General features: G+C 40.0%; 1 protein-coding gene and 1 long non-coding RNA gene across 5 annotated transcripts in view; one reads left to right on the forward strand and one right to left on the reverse strand.

Moving 5' to 3' along the window:
- The window catches only part of LOC120419069 (fibronectin type-III domain-containing protein 3a), an 81,965-nt gene that overhangs the window by 59,733 nt on the left and 1,721 nt on the right, over positions 1-20,511 (forward strand). For 2 of the 4 annotated variants that reach the window (XM_052708471.1, XM_039581652.2), the window contains 4 exons: positions 2,664-2,851; positions 7,079-7,394; positions 7,456-10,598; positions 13,922-14,439. In XM_052708471.1, coding sequence (XP_052564431.1) covers positions 2,664-2,851; positions 7,079-7,394; positions 7,456-10,598; positions 13,922-14,439 — 4,165 coding nt within the window. Of the gene's footprint in view, positions 1-2,663; positions 2,852-6,829; positions 6,989-7,078; positions 7,395-7,455; positions 10,599-13,921; positions 14,444-20,511 lie in introns of those variants that run through there. The other 2 variants (XM_052708472.1, XM_039581653.2) reach the window with 2 other exon arrangements.
- On the reverse strand, positions 14,465-20,443 carry LOC128093040 (uncharacterized). Its single transcript, XR_008212188.1, has 2 exons — positions 15,133-20,443; positions 14,465-14,866 (listed from the first exon to the last, which is right to left on the reverse strand). It is a non-coding gene; the product is annotated as an uncharacterized LOC128093040 (long non-coding RNA).

Below are 20,511 nucleotides of genomic sequence, written 5' to 3' on the forward strand. Positions count from 1 at the left end.
TTGAACCCCCATTTTTTATGAATGAACACTTCACACAACAATTGCCCGCTAGGTTTTTGTGGCTCCCATCACTAGTGAAACCGAAACGAATGCACCCACCCGAATAGAACGATCAGATTTGAATTCACTCCGCGACTAATCGGCGCTTGACTGGACCGGAGTTTCACGATTTGCAAATACAACAAAAAAAAAACACAGTTGAATGACCGTAACCAGCAAAGTAATCGCCCCAAAAAGTGTCCATCCGAGTAACGGGGTTGGGTGGCGTTTAATAATATGATCTCACAACTTGATACGTGGGATGAAAAATTGCTCTTGCAAAGAAGTGACTACCTGCTGGCTTTAGTCGAGACACAAACCAGCCAACCGGGTTGACCAGTTCGAGTTGATTGTACTCTGTGCAAATAATGACCTTGATTAGTTATGCTCTTTTTTTTTTGCTTCTCCATTCTGTCGGGGCTTCTGTCCAGCATCGACTGTGCCTGTGTTTGTTTGCTCTCCAATGTCGATGTTGTTGGTGTTCTAGTTGTCGATCGTTTCTTCTTTTCTCTCTTTTTGCCGGTTAGTTAGTTCATCGAGACCACATCAGCATAGTCGGTAGTGTATAGTCTACACACGAAATATTAATGACCGTCTGGCCGGTCCTTGTCGTCGTCGTCGAAGTTTGGATTGTCGTCATCATCGTCCATGTGTGTGCACTCACTCTATCTCTTGCCTTTTTTCCAACCGACCTCCAACCCCCAACACCGGTTCTGGCGCTCGTCGTCCCGGGTGTCTGTTTTATGGATCACCACTCCACAGTCTCACTCTGTTTCTTTCTTTACTGGGTAACATGTTGGCGGCAAAGATAAACACAATAAAAAGCCATTCGCGCATTTGCATGCTGACTGAGTGCGAGCCCACCAAGTCGCGGTCGTGAGACGGTTGGCGTGGCTGGTTGAAATGGGTTTCTGGAAATTTTGCTAGGTTTTTGGTTCTGGGGAAAAAGGCTTTCGATGAAGAACTTCGGGAACTACTACGGTGACGAAATTTTGGGATTTTTGTCTAAATTTTATTTAAATAAACAAAAAAACATTGAATTTTTGACATTCGCGAGTTGCAGACTGGATTTTGTCATGTATATGTGATGATTGTTCAGCCCGGGTTGCTTAGATGTTAATTTTAATTTCTGAAGCTCCTCAAATGAGTTATGTTACTACCCAAACCACTCTATTACCATGCAGAATAAGTAGCGGATGATCCGCGCAGTTGTAACCACCTGAACCGGCTCACGCAGCTTGTACTGTAGGGTTGGCGGCGTGAATGTCAACCGCACGAACAAAGATAGCAATCACAGAATCCATTCGCGTTTCTGCCATCAATTAGCAATGCTCGTAGCACCAGAGAACGCACCCGTACCAACCAACTGATGATGTTCTTTCGCCGCGAACTGTTGCCAACTGGAAGACCGGCTGACGGTGGGAGCTCCCACGACCAGAAAAAATGGCCTTTGGACGGACGCTCGCAGAAATTCCCACTCGCCAGAGGGGAACCGGTTTTGGGATACTTTCGAAGAATTTGGTGAGAGAGTAGAGTGAGGAGTAGAAGGAGCCCAGAACGGTCAATCACTTTTGTGTCAAAAAAGCAAAATTGATGAAAATCGCAGTTTGTTCGTTCGTCAGCCGGGATGATGCTGGTGTTGGACCACTCGAAAGAGCGAGACGACGACGACGATGATGATGGGATGCTGCTGGCTGGCAAGTTATCCCAGATTTTTTTTTTCGGTTCGTTCCTCTCTGCGGTGGAACGTAAACAAAAGAGTTCAATAAACGCGCCATCGGATGGACAGCGCAATTTTGCAAACAATTTTTCACCTTTCCGCTGAGTCTTGTCGTGTCCCTTGTCCACATTTGTCCGTTCGTTTGCATAGCATAGCATAGCATTGGAAAACGGGACATGACAATGCTCGCCTTATCGATTAAGAGGATAAGGGAAATTCTCCACAGTAATCTCAAATTCTCTAGATTGCTGAACGTTTTGATAAATAAAAAAAAAATAAACTGCTTTGTCCACCATTCTCACGCCTTTCCACCACAGTGCATTGCATCAAACGGGACTCACCATTTTTTTATGCACGTTTCGGAACCGCGGGCGGGAAGACGTGATTTTTGGGAAGGCACCGTCGGACAACGACGGCCGTCGACTGTCTCCAAATTGAGTCAAGTACGTTTCCCGCGTGCATCGTCGTCCGTCGAGGCCATTGAACGGGGAACTTTAAGTCGTAGTCAGCCGGAGAAAGGGGGGGAGCCCGAAACAACAGAAAAAAAAATTAACGACACAAAATATGGCCTGGGAAGTAGCTTGGGGCGCCGCCGACCAAACAAACACCATCATCATCGTCATTAAAATGATGATCAGCAGGCACTGATTTCTGACTTCGATTCCAACACCAGCTTGAAGGGGGAAAGAAGAAAAAATGTACACACATTTGTAAACATGGGCAAGATTTAGGTCAGAATGGACAAATATGTGAACAAGGAATGAAATTTTGGGGCTGGAAGCAGAAGAAGTATAATAAGAAGGGTGTTGTAATGTTTGGCACTTGTTCCAGAATGTTTTCGTTTGACATCGATAAAATGAGATAACTAATTCTTTTCACTCTCTTTTTCTCTATTCAATTGCAGGTCCAGTGACCGTGCCGATGGTGTCACAGAACGGTACTCCTCCGATGGCGATGCCGGTGCAGGTTCCGCCGGGCCACGTCATGCAGCAGATCGTGGACGAAAATGGCACGCTGCGGCACGTCATCCTCTCCACCCAGCACCAGCAGCTCGGCCAGGGCGGTGTCCAGCATCATCTGCATGGACATTTTGTAAGTATTTTGCTAAAATTCTTAAGGGGAACGGGATGACATATCTAACACAAATATCAATATACAAAAATACAAAAATACAAAAATGACAAAAATACAAAAATACAAAAATACAAAAATGACAAAAATGACAAAAATGACAAAAATGACAAAAATTACAAAAATTACAAAAATGACAAAAATGACAAAAATGACAAAAATGACAAAAATGACAAAAATACAAATATTCCATTCAAAACTATAGTAAATTAATTCAAACTCAATTTGACCTGAAGCAAAATTCCAAGTGAAATCTATCTACTTAACAACCATCAACCGAATAAAAACGACATTGCAAATCGTTTCTTTTCTGATGTGATGTAAATGAAACAAAACCAAATTATTCCTCCTCTTCAAAAAATAAACTTCAATCCACCAACCACGGAATGTGAAGGTGTTCAAAAGCTTAAACTCTATGACGCTGCACTTTTCCTCCAAAAAAAGGGGGATTTTTCGGCACTGTGGTGACGGATTTTAATTTCAAATTCAGGGTTTTTCTGCAGTGCGACTCAATTGTATTATTCGCGACTCCAAAATGAAACCGGTTTTGCGTTCGTCAGAAAGAGAGAGAAACAGAGAAAATGGGCATCAAACAATACCGCGCCAAACGCCGAAATGAGATGAAAAAAAAAACACGAAAAATGACTAGTGGTAATTTGTTTTGTTGCGAAGCTTGCCAAGCAAACGGAACGGGCGTAAAAAAACAGCCGGATGTTTTGGGGCGGTTGCGGAACTTTTTGCATTGTGACAATTAAAGAGCGACGACTCATTCACAAAAAAAACCGACAACAACTTTTGGCAGTGGCGTCCTTGAGGGTAAAATTTTATGCAGTCACCATCAAAACTAAAAGGGCGCCCACAAAATCAAACCTTTCCTGTAATAATAGCCTCAAATTACACACACGTGTGTGTGTGTGGGCCAGTGTAGATCATTGTAGACCACGTAATTGTTGTGTTCAGTGTTCAGCTTCGGTGCTATTTTCACTTCTTTGCGAGACAGATTTTTGTCGCCGTCAGGTGAACAATTTTCGTGTTCCGCACTGTGAAGCAGCACACACTACCCAGGGAACCTTGAACTCTCTTTGGGGTTGTTGTTTTGTAATAGACTTGAGCACTTGTCACCGGATTTTTAAGTTGATGTTTATTTCTTCATACAAATTAATTGATTAAAAATATCGTCCAGACTCGGTAATCTGAATCCTTGATTTTTCAAAGTTCTTCAAAGAACTACAGACAATCGAACCAACACCAATCACCACCAACGTCTCAACTATTTTGAAACAAAAAAAAGGGACGGTGACTTGGCAATTAAATTTTGTTAAATTTGCACAGATTTCACCATGAGCCTTCTCATTAACTTTTACAAATTCGTTAATTTTGTTGTCAAACGGAAAAAAATCGAAGAATATACTAATATGTTTAGAAAAACTTTTAAGAAGAACCTTCAAGAGATTTTCTTTCAAGTATTTTATTGTAATTTTCGAATTTTGAAAGAAGATGTGAATATTAGAAGAAAAAAAAATAATATATGATACCAAATTTACAGTTGAAAATGACTTAACACATTTTTTGATGAAGTACACCCTATTCAAGTTATAAGCATTATAAAGCTTTCTAGCCTTTCTTTTTCAACTCGAGATATCTCGGAAAAATTGGTACACTTCATTGTTAAAAAATGAAACTAAATTTTATAATCAGAAATTACTTTTTTTTGAAACACACACATTTTCAAGGGCTGGGCTGCCCCTGAGCGTATAAATGTCCCAAATGCATTTTCTTCGTTTTTGAGTTATTGATGCAGATTGGTTCAAAATCGTGTCCTCTTTCAGAAAAGCCTATAACATCCAGTACTTTGTTCTAGAAATCAGGAGGAAATCCAGTTTATTCGCAAAAACTTAACACGTAGCCTTCAAATGCGTTTTTCTCAGCTTGCTGTTTTTGCATATGGGACATTTATGCGAACATGGGCAGTGGGTTAGATTTAAAAAAAAATCAGCCAATCGAACAAATAAGAAAAATGGTTTATTTTTCTTTTATTCGCTGAATCTCAGAAATAAGCACTTCAATCTTTTTTTTCGATAAATTTTAGGTTTTTTCAAAATCTTAAGCTAATTTTTTAGTTAAAGTTAAGATTTAAGTGACTTTATCTCGAAAAAAGGCGCACTATATCAACTTTTCTGTTAATCACTTTTCGATTGCAAATTTGATTTTACATCAAAAACTGAAATAAAAAAAAATGTTTGGGCCAAATTTTTCTTCTTTTTTCAAAAAACACTTTTTTTTCTTAAAAATTATTACTCGACGGCAACATTTTAGTTCGTACTTCTCTATGGCTCAATGTTTCGGGTTTATCTAAAAAAATAGATAAATAAAATTAAAAAAAAAACAGGATTTTTGGAGATTTTTTTGTAAAAAATAAATCATTTAAAAATTGGGAAACTTTGTATTTAGTGTAAACCTATTTTTAAAGATTTCCATCAATACCTACAACTTTGTCGAAGACACCAAATCGATCAGAAAATTTCCTCAAAAGATGAATATATTTAAATATTTATGTACAATTTTTGTATGGACAGCTGCAAAAATTAAAGCAAAACAATATTATGAGTCAATTCCTGTATAAATGACAATGAATGCAATTGGCTGGCAAATTGGCAACTTGGCTTCATTGGTCACAGGTAAGCCCCTACAAAGTTTAGGTCAAATTATAAAAATACAAATAAATTTACTTTCCGGTTTTGGTGCAGATTTGCTCAGGTGACAAAAATTTCTCCCACGACATTTCAATATCAGTTGGTTCATAATTGCAAACATTTTCGTGAGTGCAAGCAAGCAAGCAAATTGAATGCGAACCCACTGTCCACTGCCTGGCCAGGCCCGACCAGTAATCATAATCTGATCACACACATCCGGAAGTGGAGCTTCCTGAACAGCGAGTCGTGTCAAATTGGCCAGCTTTGGTCAACCTAATACTTTGCGCGCCAAATCGCGATCGCGAATGATATTAATAAAGGTGTATTCACACACAGTGCCATAATAAAAAAGTTATATTCGTGCAACAACAGCAAAGCCAATTACCGTTCGTTCGGTGGTGGTGGCTCAGCTGCAGCTCAACTGGTTGTGGGAAAAACCACTAAAACCGGCAGCGCTACACGACGACCAACGGCGACGATTGCTGACGAGACAATCTTCTTCGTGGCCCCACACCGGTTGACCTTCCCTTCCAGCCAAGATTTTTGCTGTGCGGATCGTAAAATCATGAATGACGGATCCTCCTGTTTACGTCACCAATTTGCAATTTTTTTTTAGTAAGGTAACAGTTGCTTATGTTATAGACATGACCTAAATGGCTAAGATGCGACTGCGACCGCCGCTGCATCTTATCCCACGCACCTTGACGACGATGATTGTTATGACTCTCGAGCACGTCGTCTCGTCTGGGACCATCAGCATCATCAACACCCAGAAGCGCCCGACTTCTCAGAAGAAAATCCGCCCTAAAAATAGCACGCACTTGTATAATAATCAGTGCTGCTGTATTTTTTGAGATTATTATTATCGTATTAATTAAACAACACTGAGCTTCCTTTCGCGTTCGGGCTGATGAATCTGGCGACGTGTTACAGAGTTGCCGTGGTAGCAGCGCACCACTCTTCCATCCTCCCTTCCGGTCTCGGAAGATCCCAAACACAAACACGACTTTGCCAGAAAGAGAGAGAGAGAGACTCGGTAATGCACGAGTAGCAATGAAAACCCGGGCGAAAACAGCTTTGCAAATAAACATTGGCTACGTGGTTGCTTGGATGGTTGTATTTGCAATGATATGACTATTTGTGTGAGTTTTGTGTGGAGGCACTTGTTGATAAGGAGGAGCTTTCCTGGAACGGAGGCCGGCCGGTAGACGTGTCAGTTCTAACGAGTCCGTTGGTCACGACGTGTACGACGACGTGTTATCTCTCGCTCACTTGCAAGAAAAGCAAAAGTTTTCCCTTTTATCCCTTGTTTACTAATTACTGAAATAACATCACCGTCCTCGTCGTCCGTGTTATGGAACGACGCCCCAGTGATGACCCGCCGAGGGTGAGGGTGGTGTTTAAGGTATCGAATCTATTGTGGCCACGAACACCTGATGAGTTGGCACCAGCAGTACTGACTCTCTTCTTCCTTTTCTCCTCCTCTCTTTGACAGATTAATGGTACTACACCGCAGTACTTTAACCCGCTGGCCGCTGGCTACCAGGCGGGACCGGGTCCCGGGGGACCCCACATCTACCAGTCGCCCCTAATTACGGGTGGTGGACAGGCTGCGGCGGCGGCGGCGGCGTCCGGAGGTGGGGCTGGAACCCACACCATCCACACGGCGGCCGGGGCCCAGCAGTCCAACGTGACCCACTCGCCGTCACCGCCCCACTCCAACAACAACCAGTACCACAAGGACGAACGAACCCAGCGGCAGCACACCAAACTGCTGCGAAAGCTCGAGCAGAAGCACCGCGAAGTACTGAGTGAGTATTGTCTCGTCAACTGTGGAGTTGGTACTGTGAGACTTACAGGAATTCTTTACAGATGCCGCCCTTACGACGCAGCTGCCGCCCTCGCCGCGAAAGCACACCGAGGTCAACGGGAACGCACGTAAGCATCAGCAGAACCAACAGCAGCAGCAACACCTTCAACTGCATCAACAACACCCGCTGCACTTGCATCCGGGACTGCTCCAACAGCATCCGCACCTCCATCCGCAGCAGCAGAACCCAAACCAGAACCACCAGCAGCAGCAGCAGCCACATCACCGTAACGGAACGTCCTCGCAGGACACGTCCGAGGACGGTGAAGAGTCTTCCAGCATGCCGGACGAAGAGGACGACAACACGCAGAGCATCGTGGAACACCTGAGCTCGGTGCCGTCGCCCCAGGTCAACGAAATTACGTCCCGATCGGCGTTGTTCCAGTGGGCGGCGCCAAGTCCGTTGCCCCCGCACGAGTCGCTCCCGTTCAACGTGCACGACCTGCACTACGAGCTGCTGCTGAGCGATCCGGGCAAGGAGAACAAGTACAAGAGCATCTTCAAGGGCAGCTCGCTCAGCTGTATGGTGCAGGATCTGCGACCGGGCCAGGAGTACACCGTCCGGCTGCAGGTCTACCTCGAGCAGCTGCACGGCTCACCGACGGAAGCGTCCACGTTCAACACTCCGCCGTGCGAACCCGACACGCCCAAAACGCCCACGTTGATTGCCCGAACGAAGAACTCGCTGCAGCTGCGTTGGAACGCCGCCGTCGACAACGGGTCGCACATTACCAACTACATCCTGGAGTACGACAACGGCAAGTACAACGGAATGATCCACCTGATCAACGCCCAGAACTGCGACTTTGTCGAGGTGTGCAAAACCAAGGGCAAACAGTTTACCGTGAACAAGCTGCACCCGTCAATGTGCTACATCTTCCGGCTGTCGGCGGTCAACGAGTACGGTCGCAGTGGCTACTCGGACTTGGTCAAATTCAACACTGCCGGCAATCCGCCACCACAACCGGCACCGCCAACGTTGCAGCACGCGACGGCCGCCTCGCTCAAACTGGCCTGGCAGCGACGATCGCCGAGCGAAGGCTTCACGCTGCAAATGAACGACCTGGACCTGGGCTACGGGTACAAAAACATCTACACCGGGATGGACACCGTGTACGAGTGTGTAGGTTTAAGACGAGCAACGACATTCCAATTTAGGGTAAAGGCCGAAAACGAAAATGGCCAGAGTCCGTTCAGCAAGGAGGTGGTGTTCAAGACTCTGCCGGCGTGCCCTGGCCGGCCAACGAAACCTCAGGTGAAGGGAAAGATTCACGCAACAGCATTTAAGGTCAAGTGGGACCAACCGATGGACACGGGCGGTGCCGACATCCAGCTCTACCATCTGGAAATCAGCTCCGGTGCAATGTACGAACGGATATACAGCGGCAAAGAGTCGGAAACGATGATCGAGCGGCTTAGCCCGGGAACGGCGTACCAAATCCGCGTACTTTGCGAAGGACCCGGAGGAATAAGCACCTTCTCGGAACCATCCACGGTAACGACGGAACCGGTCGCCCCACGGCCACCCCAACGACCGTACTGCAGTGGTGCACCAACGCCGTACGCCGCCTGTCTCATGTGGGACAAACCGGACTACAACGGCGGAGCGCCAATCCTCGAGTACGAAATGGAAGTCGAGTTGACGAACAAAACACGCCAATCGTGCTATCGCGGCAAGGACCTCTTCTGCGTAGTGAAAGACCTCCGACCGGGTGAGATGTACACGGTCCAGGTCCGTGCGTACAACCGCATCGGAGCCGGCGAGTGGTCCGAAGAGTACAGTTTCCACGCGGGAGCAGCACCGCCAAACGCTCCCAAAGAGCTGACCATCACGCTGAAATCGCCAACCCATCTAACTGTGATCTGGGACGAACCGCACTGCAACGGAGCGCCAATCAGCGAGTACATCCTCCAGTCGAGTACCGCACCGGACGCCGAAGCGGAACAGTCGCTCTTCCAAACCGTCTATCACGGCCAGCAGCGAACGGCTGAGCTGAAAAATCTCGCACCATTCACCAACTACCACTTCCGGGTTTGCGCGGTCAACAGTGCCGGCAGTTCCCGCTACTCGACCACATTCTCGCAAAAAACGCCCGCGGCACCGCCCAACGTGCCCGTCCTCGGGCAGCACAAAATCACGGCCAAAAGTATACTTATCTGCTGGGAGACCCCGCAATCGAACGGATCCCAAATCACCCATTACAACATTGAGTGCGGCGATCGGGTCATTACGAGCGATGCCGCTTCAACCTTGTGCCGAAGCACGCGAACCCGCACAAGCGGCGATCACTCCAAGCGATCGGCACGACGCGACGAAGAAGACGACGAAGCAGTCTCCGATGCCGACGAGGACGACTCGGACCCCGAGGAGGAGGAAGAAGTCGAGGACGATGCGTCGGAAGCGGCCAGCATTGCCAGTGCCACGCTCGCCGAAAAAGCAAACCGCAACGAACTGCTCATCGAAGACCTCCACCCGGAGAGTGTGTACAAGCTGCGGATACAGGCCGTCAACGAGATCGGCACCGGACCCTTCTCCGGATACATCAAATTCACCACAGCACCACTGCCACCGAAACCACCAAAGCTGGAGTGCATCCAGCATGGCTTCTCGCACCTGAAGCTGCGCTGGGGCGAAGGCAAGAACCTCGTAGATCTGGCCCGGTACTACGTCGAGCTGGAAAACGCCCGCACCGGCGAGTACCAGAACGTGTACACGGGAACGCGAAGCACCTGCAAGGTGATGAAACTGCACGAACTCACCCCGTACACGTTCCGGATAGCGGTCAAGACCAAGCACGCCGGCATGGGCGATTACTCGGAGGATTTCGTGTTTGTGACGAGTGCGGCCACGCCCAACACGATCAAAGCGCCACGCGTTTACATCGAACCACTGAACGGCGGCGGAAGTGGCAACAACTCGCCCGCCCATCCACCCTCGTCGGTCAACGGAAGCGTTAGCAATCTGAACACCATTGTCCAGGGAAGCACCCATCTGACGACGGGTCAGACGACGGCTGCGGGAGGAGGAGCAGGAGGAGCAGGTGTGCTGACGATCGAGTGGCAGACGAGCCGAAACAATCCGTTTGCCGATGCGATCGAGTACGTGCTGCAGATCGCCAAGAGCAAGGACCAGGACTTTCAAGAGGTGAGTGGCGCGGGGTTTTGTTAGTTTGTATGGTTGATTATTGTAAATTATAGGATAAAAGAATTAAATAAATTTTTGAATTAATAAATAAAAAATAAAAAAAAAGAATCAAGGGAAAAAATTCTAATAAAAGATTTAAAAACTTAAAGAATGAACACCAGAAATCTGAAGTCTGAGAAAAAATATGTAACTTGTTTGAATATTCCCAATTTCCTGAAGCTTTAAGGTTATGAAAAGTTAAGAAAAAAAACTTATTTTAAAATTTGAGAAAGTTTAGAAAATATGAAATTTAAAAACAAAACACCTGAAATCCCAAGCTTGAAAACTAAGTACTTGAATGGAAATGACCCCTTTATTACGAGCTCGGAACTTTAGGTTAAAAATAGTACAAAAAGAAAAACAAAAAAATTAAATCTTTATCTTATTTTTTGTATGTTAAAAAACTGTTAAAACTTCGCAAAACTATGAAATGTAGAAGCTTTAATCACTATAAAATAAATTGAAAATAAAAAAACACGCAGTAAACAAATTCATAAATAAATAAAATGATTTAAGACAATTTAAATTGAAAAAGAAAAAAAATAAATGTCCTTATTCGATAAGATCGACAAACATTGATACAACATTTTAAAATTTAGATTTTTTTATTCTGAAACTTTAAAAAATCCATGAAATTTTCAAATTGTTAAAAGCGACGAAATACAGGAATTAAAAATTTAAAATTCTGGGCCTCGCAAATAGTTCAATAAATTAAAAAAATGAAAATCTGAAATTTTAACAATTTTGAATTCTAAAAATTTTAAAAACAAAGAAAATATTCCAAAATGTCTACATGAAGTTAAAAAAAAAAATGTCATAATTGCATTTATTCAGTTAATAAATTTATAAACTAGGGAAAAAGAATTATTAAAAATATATGAAATTCTGATATTTACAAATCGTACAATGTTAAAAAATTTAAGTGTTCATAAAGTTGAAAATAAAAAAATGAAAAATTCTTTTAAAAATCTTAAAATTAAAAAAAAACTTTAACTTTAAAAAATATTGAATTTCAAAAAACATAAAATTCTGATATCTAAGATTTTTGCTCTCTACAACGGATGTCTAGTTTTAGCTTTTTTGTTTTTAAACTTTTCCCAGGCATTTATTGCTATTTAAAAGTATTTTCTCTTGCCAAATCCTTTGTTAAAATACGAAAATGCGAATTATTTTTTTTTATTTATGAAATTAATTTAATTGAATTGAAAGTTCAAAATGTACATGAATATAGGGGAAATAAACCCATTTTAACCCTAATAAGCGGTCTTGTTTTAATGATGCTGGATAATCTGGAGTGTTCCTTGAAATTCAGTAAAACCAAGTACACCAACGAGTGGAGCAACTTTTTGTGAACATTTCTGTTTATTTTCACTTTTATTAAAAGTTATGCTGTTCCTTTTACAAGCATTTTAAAGAAATATTTCAAAAACGCATTCTAACCAGTCATGTGCATTGGGCCACGCCCATTTTTGTATTTTCAGCTTAGTTCTTTTTTTCTTCCAACGCTCGTTTGCGTCGGCTTCGTGCTGCCAAAATTGATGAAATTTTGAGCGAACACTCACGAAAAGTAGCATTTATAGAGAAAGTTTTCTGGCAACACCACAAGCGCTGCTGGTGGTGTTGGTGGCCACCCTTTGTTCTTTATTTGCCTTCGCTTCTCGCTCGGTTTTCTTCAGCCTTCGATTAGAATGGATGGTCAAAATTGAAACGTCAAAAGACTTAGCGCGTTTGTTTTTTGATGGCGCTTGCTAATTATTTACATGTTTCGGGATTATTTTTCAAGTGAGTGACTAAGTAACGGTCAAAAGAACATGTAGCCGGTAGTTGGAAGCAATTTTATATCTTAAGCGCTTTGAAATCGTTAGCGCAAGTGAAAAGATATTGATGGCGACTTTCGTTAAGCAGTTAACCTCTGATCTTGCGTGTGGATGTGTGTGCCACCAAAATGATGAGAAATGGTCTCGCAAAATAGAAATTATGATCAAAAGTGCATTAAATTTGATCTTTTTGGTCAGTAAGTGGCATACATTTGCGTGCTTACTCGAGGCGGTACTGTTGCTGATAAGTTTACAGCCTAAATAGTATTTTTGGAGCTTTAATCGAGCATCAAACTCTCCATATGACGAATATAGGTGTTTGATTAGAAAGGGTATATTTCCCCTAGTCCAGACTCGGTTATCCGAAGGCCTCGGAAAAAATGACTTCGGATAATCGAATCAGTAAAAAATGTCTTATTTTTTTTGTCGAGCTAAAAAAATATTTTTTTTTAAATTCAAGATGGCGGTAATGGAATATTGAAAAATACATTTTTTGTATTCAAAAGTCAAATTTAACTAAAATGGAGTCGCAGAATTCGAATTTGATGTTAAAAACAATAAAATGGAATAAATCGAACTAATCTAGAAAACCAAAAAGAAATCTTTTTTATTTTCAAAATTTAGATATTTTTAAATCTATAATTCAAACAAAAAAGCAATCAAACGACATAAAGTTCAGAAACTACTACTCCTAATTTAAAGGTTACCCGGGCAGACGGTAATAACGAAATTCATTTCAATAACAAATACTGTTAAATTAACTGAAAATGTTATGGAATCTACTTGAAAAAAAAAATCCATTTTTGCACAAGAGTTTAATAACAGTTTAAGTTATCACAACAAAATTTGTTATTGGTATGGTTGAGAGCCAAAACAACTTTGGAATAACATTTTTTGTTATGGAAAAATAACTCCAACTGTTATTGGGATGATCGGATTAGTTGTTCAAATAACAAAAAGGAATAACAAAGATTTGTTCGAAGAATAACTAAAAATGTTATTAGTTTTTTATTTCAATAACAATTCACTAACATAAAAATCATAACGGCGAATAACAAAACTTGTTATTTATAACTTAAAATGTTATTGGCCTAGTATTTTCAAATATCAAAAAAAGTTATTCCCACGTTATTTCCGTCTGCTCGGGTACTTAAAATATCAAACTGATAAAAAAAATTAGAAAATTCATATATATATAATTTTAGGGACAACAAAAAATAAGAAATTAAAAAAAATGGCGAACAAAAAAAAATCAGAGGATTGGGATTTACAAAATTTGGAAATTGCCATTAAAAAAAAGCTTTAAAGATGTTTTTATTTTTTATATATATTTTTGTGTTGAGCTGATCTATTGATCGTCGATCGAAATTTTTGGATCGTCGATCTATATATTTAGATCTGTGCTCTGAATAAAATATTGTAATATTTTGATCTCATGCAATAATCTTACCTCTTTCCGTCCTACAGGTTTACCGCGGTCCGGAGACGCGTTACACCATCCACAACCTGAGCTACGGCGTCGGTTACCTGTTCAAGGTGTGCCCGATCCGCATCCGGTCCAACGGGGAGGAAATCTACGGCGTATTTTCGCCCTCGTTGCACCACCAGCTGACACCGCACCGGATCTCGTCCGCAATGCATGGTAGCCACTCGCGCTTCAACGGGTCCGGTCACGATGATGTTGATGGTGGCAGCGGAACGGCGGGCACCCACCAGACACGGACGCTGTACGCCGGCAACGTGGTCAACAGCCGACACGAGCTGATTCTGCGCAATCCGGCCGTTGGTGCTGGCCACCAACAGCATCAGCATCAGAACCAACACCAACACCACAGTTCCGCATCGGCACAAAGTCTGCTGGCGCTGCCCAGGGGTGGAAATCTGGTCCAGACCGTGTCGGAGCTGTTGGAGGCGGACTCGAGCAAGGCGGTCGTGTGCGTTCTGCTGTTTATCGTGCTGTCGGTGATTGTGGCCGCGTTTCTCAAGTGAGCAAGCGTTGAGTCGTCGTCGTCGTCGTCGTCGTTGTTGTGTTGTATTTTGTCGTTTTGGTTGTATGAACAAAAGAAATAGTGAATGGGAAAACAAAGAAAGAGGGAGGGAGAGAGCATAACACATACCGAGAAAAAAAAATAACAAAAATATATTCGTATAATCAAAATGCAGCATCGCCGCTCTTATCGTTCTCGTTTAGCTTATCTCATCAGCGACGCAGCAGCTCTTTCGAAGAGATTTCGGGTAAGTAAGAGAGGGTAAATTAATGGCTTGGTTGGGTTGAGACAAAAGTCGTTGCATATTTATTTGCCGAGTATTTTATACGCTTGTTACTAGCAAACTATGCTCAAATTAACCAAAGTTATTTGTCGTGAAAGCCGTTGGTATAATTCTATTTAAAATAATTTTCAGGGTGGCCGTCTGCCTGTGTGGATCAATCGGACCGCGCACTGGACTCACAATCCAGAGGTCGCCGGTTCGAATCCCGGGGCGGACGCAAAAAAATTCTAAGTGTAAATATAGGTATTCGGTGCCCTCTCCCCGTGCCCATACCTTCACACTTAGGAGACCCGGGAGGCGGAGTCTTGTCGCAAAAAGAACGATACACGCCTGTGGATTCGTTGACGAAACCGCAAGGTTTAAGAGGGCCACATTTTAAGGTGTTACGTCGATTCCGTTCCGGCCACTAGAATTCGATAATTCATATATTTTTAGACGTATTTTTACATTTTTTCAATTATTCTAAATGAGTTGGTAAAATTGTTTTTTTGAAAATACATTTTTTCCCATTGCCTTTTTTTGTAAATTTTGTTTAGATACACAACTGGTTTCATTTTTAGTTTTTTTAAATAATTTATCATATTTCAAATCAGGGCCATCCAGTCAAATTTGTAAAAGAAATTAATCCTAAATATGTTATGAAGTGTCTATTTTTACCAAATACTTTCTTAATAAATAGGAATTTTATAGTAAATTGTCAAAACAACCTGTATGCTACTAATTTTCTACGCAGTTTGTTTCTAAAAATTCAAAAGTTCAAAAATTCTCAACACTACAAATTTTTAAAATTTAATAAATTATTAATTTTAAAAATTTTAATTCGACATAAAAAAATGTTTGTATTTTCTAATATTTTAATTTTGGGTTTTTGGAATTTTTGAATGAACAATTTACGCAATTTTGAATTCTGAAATTTTTTAATTTAAAAAAATAATATAAATTCAAAAATTAAAAACTCGAAAAATCAAGAACTGACAATTCAACTATTTTGAAATTGAAAAGTTATTAAGTAATAATTAACAAGATTTCAAAATAGCACAATTTTGTAACTATTTTTTTTAAATAAGACATATATTTATTAATTATTTTTTCCTATTTCCTTTATTTTTTAATATTTTTAATATTAAACTGTTTTTTTATTCATTAAATTTTTATTAATTGTAATTTTACAAAATTGGAAATAACCTTATTTTTTTTTGCAAATTTTTGAAGTCTTTGTTTTATTTTTTTTTTAATTTTTAGAACTTATAAAAAGTTTTTTAAATTATAGTTTTTCAAGTTTGTGTTTTTTATATTTTTGAATATTTACAGTTTTGAATGTTTTCAAAAACCAGAAAGGTTTTTGATGTTGATTTTTTTATGATTGTATACATTTTTTATCTGTTAAAAAGTTTTTTTGTATTGTGATGAGTAATGATTGTAATGCCTGTTAAAAATATTGACAGCATCAAACATACATTATAATTGAATTAAAATTCTTCCAATATTATGTCATGGTTAAATACGTAAAAAAAATACTACGAACGAGAAAATTTTTCATATATCTTTCAAAATGGCCACCCTTTCAGACATCTTTTTTCGAAAAAGAGAACATTTTAATCGAGAATATTGCTGTGACAATTGCTATTGCTACCGTCAATAAAATACACAAATAAAACCCCAATTAAAGAGCCAACAATTAACCAACTTGCTGTTAGCATCAACGAGAAAAAGCGAAATTAGCTGAAAAGATCAGAGAGATAGAGCTGGGTAACAAAAAATATTCTATGTTAAATTTGCTATATTGTTTATCTTACAAAGATCACACACACACACTCACTGACTCACTCATACACACACAAACAAATTCAAACGTTTATTCTGATTATGGTGAACAAGTGGAAACGTTTTTAAAAAAATGCCCGCGCAAAACAGTGTCCTTATCATACGCTTACACAATGTTTAAGAAAGTGTTTAAGAAAAGATTTGAAGTAATTTGTTGTCGTCCACCCCTTCTTTAAAAAAAGCATTGTTTTCGGCGCGCGCGCTTTGTTGTGTTGCAAGCGATAAGGTCAAATCTGCTACTGAAAAAAATCAGACAAAAGAAAAACAAGTAATAGCCAATAAAACAAGGAAAACTATAGTATTATTAATCGTAGAAGAAAGAAACTTACACACACACACACTCACAGAAAACACAAACAACAACAGAATTGAGCTGAAAAGGTTAAAACGCTGCAGAAAAGTAAACAACACGCCACACTCATACACACCATAATAAAACCATTTCTCTCTTATAAAAAGCCCCTCGTCGAGGGGCAAACATGATGCATTCCATAGAAGCTCTTTTTTTACTTTGTAATCCTTTTTATTATTTAAATTATTACAGGCAATATACTTAGAAAAAAAAACAAGGAATCAAAATAATTAAAACACCATTAATGTGTAAAAAAAACGCTACCAAGATGAATTTTAATATTAGGATATTATGAAAAACAAACAAAAAAAAAAACAGGAAAAAAACAATTATGACACAAATCCACACACTAGAAACAGGACACGCAGATCTGCATCTGAAAAATCCACATTTAATTTATCACACCAGCTTGCAGTTATGATTTAACGCAGTCGGCCATGAAGCATTCAAAAAATATTGTTGACCTACTTAGTCGGAGACCTTTCCATGGCCTACCCCCACAACCGAAACATTTATTAGCATGAAAATTGTGGTGAAAAATGTGCAATTTTTTAATACCTTTCTTTGTTTTTTTTTGTTCTTTTTTTTTTGCTAGGCATTTCTCCCAATTATTTAGTTAAATTCTATTTAAATTACAATTTATTTTATTATTTTTTTCACCATAGTTGCAAATATGCAAACAAAAAAAAGCACACACAGAAACCCCGTAGTTAGAAAATTAACCAATAAAACTTTACACTAGAAAAAACAGCGAGCGTGAGAGAGTAGCAAAAAAAGGAAAGAGCATTTTTTTATCTCTATTTTTTATTTGTTATTTAGTTTTATTCTATTACCCTCGAAACCGTATTTGCAATAGGCGAGTAAAATTTCCCCCGACTTTTTTTGTGTATTATTTTATTGGTAAACTTTTGCAATATAACAAGAAGAAGATAAAAAAACAAGAGAAAGCATATTTACAACCTTATTTATCACACAGACAGACAAAAAGATGATTTGTAAGCACCCTTCAGTTTACCTTTTTCCGCGTTCAAAACGTTCAACACACACAGGCAAGAAAGAGAGAGAAAGAGTGCAGAAAAGCAAACGAACAAGAGTTATACGAAAAGAGAGAGGGAGAGCAGAACAATGCAGGAAGCAGGGAGAAAAAAACTTTTAGGGAAAATTGTACTATATTTAAAGAAACAGAGCATTTTTGGTTGTTGAAAATTTTGTTTTATGATTGAGAGAGAGAGAAATTAAACGATTGTGCTGGAGCAAACGGACAAAAAGGCTTTAACTACTGATTTTAGGAATATCTAAAGTAAAGGGAAAACAAAATGTGCATATAAAAAAAGTATCTTAACCGTACACACTCAGACTCACAAAAACAGACACAACATACGCCAGAACGTGAAGGACGATACAGCATACAAAACAACATACAAGTAAAACACAAAGTAAACCACAAAATACGCTGCAAATCGAAACAAAACTGTACTACATGTAAAACTACAAATATACAGAGAAGGGAAAAACGCAAAAAAAAAAACAATTGTATATTTCATTACTGTTCAAGCTGCTTGAATTTTGTTGAAACACAGAAAAAAAAATCAACGTGATTGTCGTCATCGTCGTCGTCGTGTAAATATATATGCAAAAGAGAAGACGGAAGAAACTCTGTGAATTGTTTCGCTTCACCAACACAAACCACAAACAAACACGTATGTATTCTAGTGGAACAAAACAAAACAACAAAAAACAATGAGAAACGGAAACGAAATGAGAAGGAAATCAAAATGGGAGAGAGCAAGGATGAACGCGCGTGACTAGGACAAAACTAATAAATAAATAAAGGTAAACCTAGGTTTCTTGTATTAATTCTATGCATAAACTGATAAACAATACACACCCACAAAACAAACAACCTACTCTATTGAAAGATAATGATGATGAGGAAAACGGGAGAAGACGAAGAAGATGATGAATAACAATTGATTGATGATAAAACGTAAACAAAAATATTGATAAAGCAAATTATATATATATACATATTATTGATGCTAATGGGGGTAAAGTAATTGTATAAATTTTACTAAAACTAAATCTATTCGTTAAAATTGATGAAACGTGAGAATATGATACATATTTTTTGCAAGAAAAAAACCTTTTTTATCTCATTTTTTGATTACAATTATTATAATTTGTTTACTAGACATGTTATTTTTATAAAATCCTATTTTACACAAAACACTTTTCTTCTCGACAACCTGCAACTACAAAACAAAAAAGAAGAAAGAAACGAAACGAAACCTATAGAGAACAAAGCAACAAAGTAGGATAGAAGTAAAGTTGGGTTGGACGCACGAATGGGAGTGGGAGAAGAAAGTTGATACGCGAAACGCAAACAAAGTGCAGTTGTGGGGAAATTGAATGAGAAACATTGGTATAATATGGAGAAGAAAAATAAAACATACAACTGATGGAATCATGTAAAACAAAACAAAAATATTATTGCAAGTGCAACCGCACATACACACACACATCCATATGAACAATTGAAAAAAAACGTGGAAAATAAATTAAAAAATATATATGTTAAAAAGTGGACATTAAGTATATAAACAACAAAAATATCTTAATATATATGAACAATATTTAATTTAACAGAAATATATTTTATGTAAAAAATAGCCGTTTGTGGTGCAATGTCGGTGGAACAAAAAGAAACTCCTTTTGCAGCTTCATGTTGCATGCAGCTTTACTTGCGTTCACTTTTATTTACAATGCGTACTCAAAAATTTCCCTCTTTACTAACCTTGATTTTTCCCGGAATCCACCTCTGTGAGGAATGGACGTTTTCCGGATTGACCACTTTTCGGAAGAATGCGTCCTTCGACCTATGCAAGCAGTGACCTCAGCACCCAGCACCATCAAAAAACGTCAAACCCGGAAATAAATGCTGTCGATTTTTTCCCGGAAGATAGAAAAAGATCCGGCAGCATGTTTGCACTGAGTTGCCGCTGAGGGCGTTGAAAAATTGCATACACCAAAGTTTCCGCTCACCGTCCCTTGCTTTCTCTTCAACCTTTGTTTACAATGCGTCCCCACAAATTTCCTTCTTTGTCCACTCAAACTTTGAGAGTGGACCGTTGCGCTAATCACCGTTGACAAAAAAACCATTTTCCCCACATTGAGAAACACAAACAACGAAGAAAGAACTTTTAGTGAGTCTAGTTTGAAGTTTTGAAAGGCAAATTTGTGTCAACGCGCACTTGGCCTACTCGGCCTACTGCCACAGACAAACAGACGGGACACTCGAGTGCCGAACCATCGTCCTCCAAAAACGGTTATTTCAAATTCAATTTTGTTTCGGCATCCACTCACCCGGCGCTGATGGCGCTGCTGTCGTGACAGCTCGCCCGTCTTTTCTCAGTGTGCGTGATGCGTGTGTTTTTGTTATTAAGTTGAGCGTGAGCACGTGTGAGGCAGCAAATGAAAAAAAAGAAACTATTATGAAATTCAGAAATTCCAACGGTAATCCACTACCCAGACTTTGCGGGTCAAATTTGGGGAAGTTTCGGCCAGAGTCAGATGAGCGGCTGACTAGCGATAGGCCTGCTCCACTGCCTGC

The sequence above is a fragment of the Culex pipiens genome, chromosome 2 (genome assembly GCF_016801865.2).
Source record: "Culex pipiens pallens isolate TS chromosome 2, TS_CPP_V2, whole genome shotgun sequence".
Lineage (NCBI taxonomy): Eukaryota > Metazoa > Arthropoda > Insecta > Diptera > Culicidae > Culex > Culex pipiens.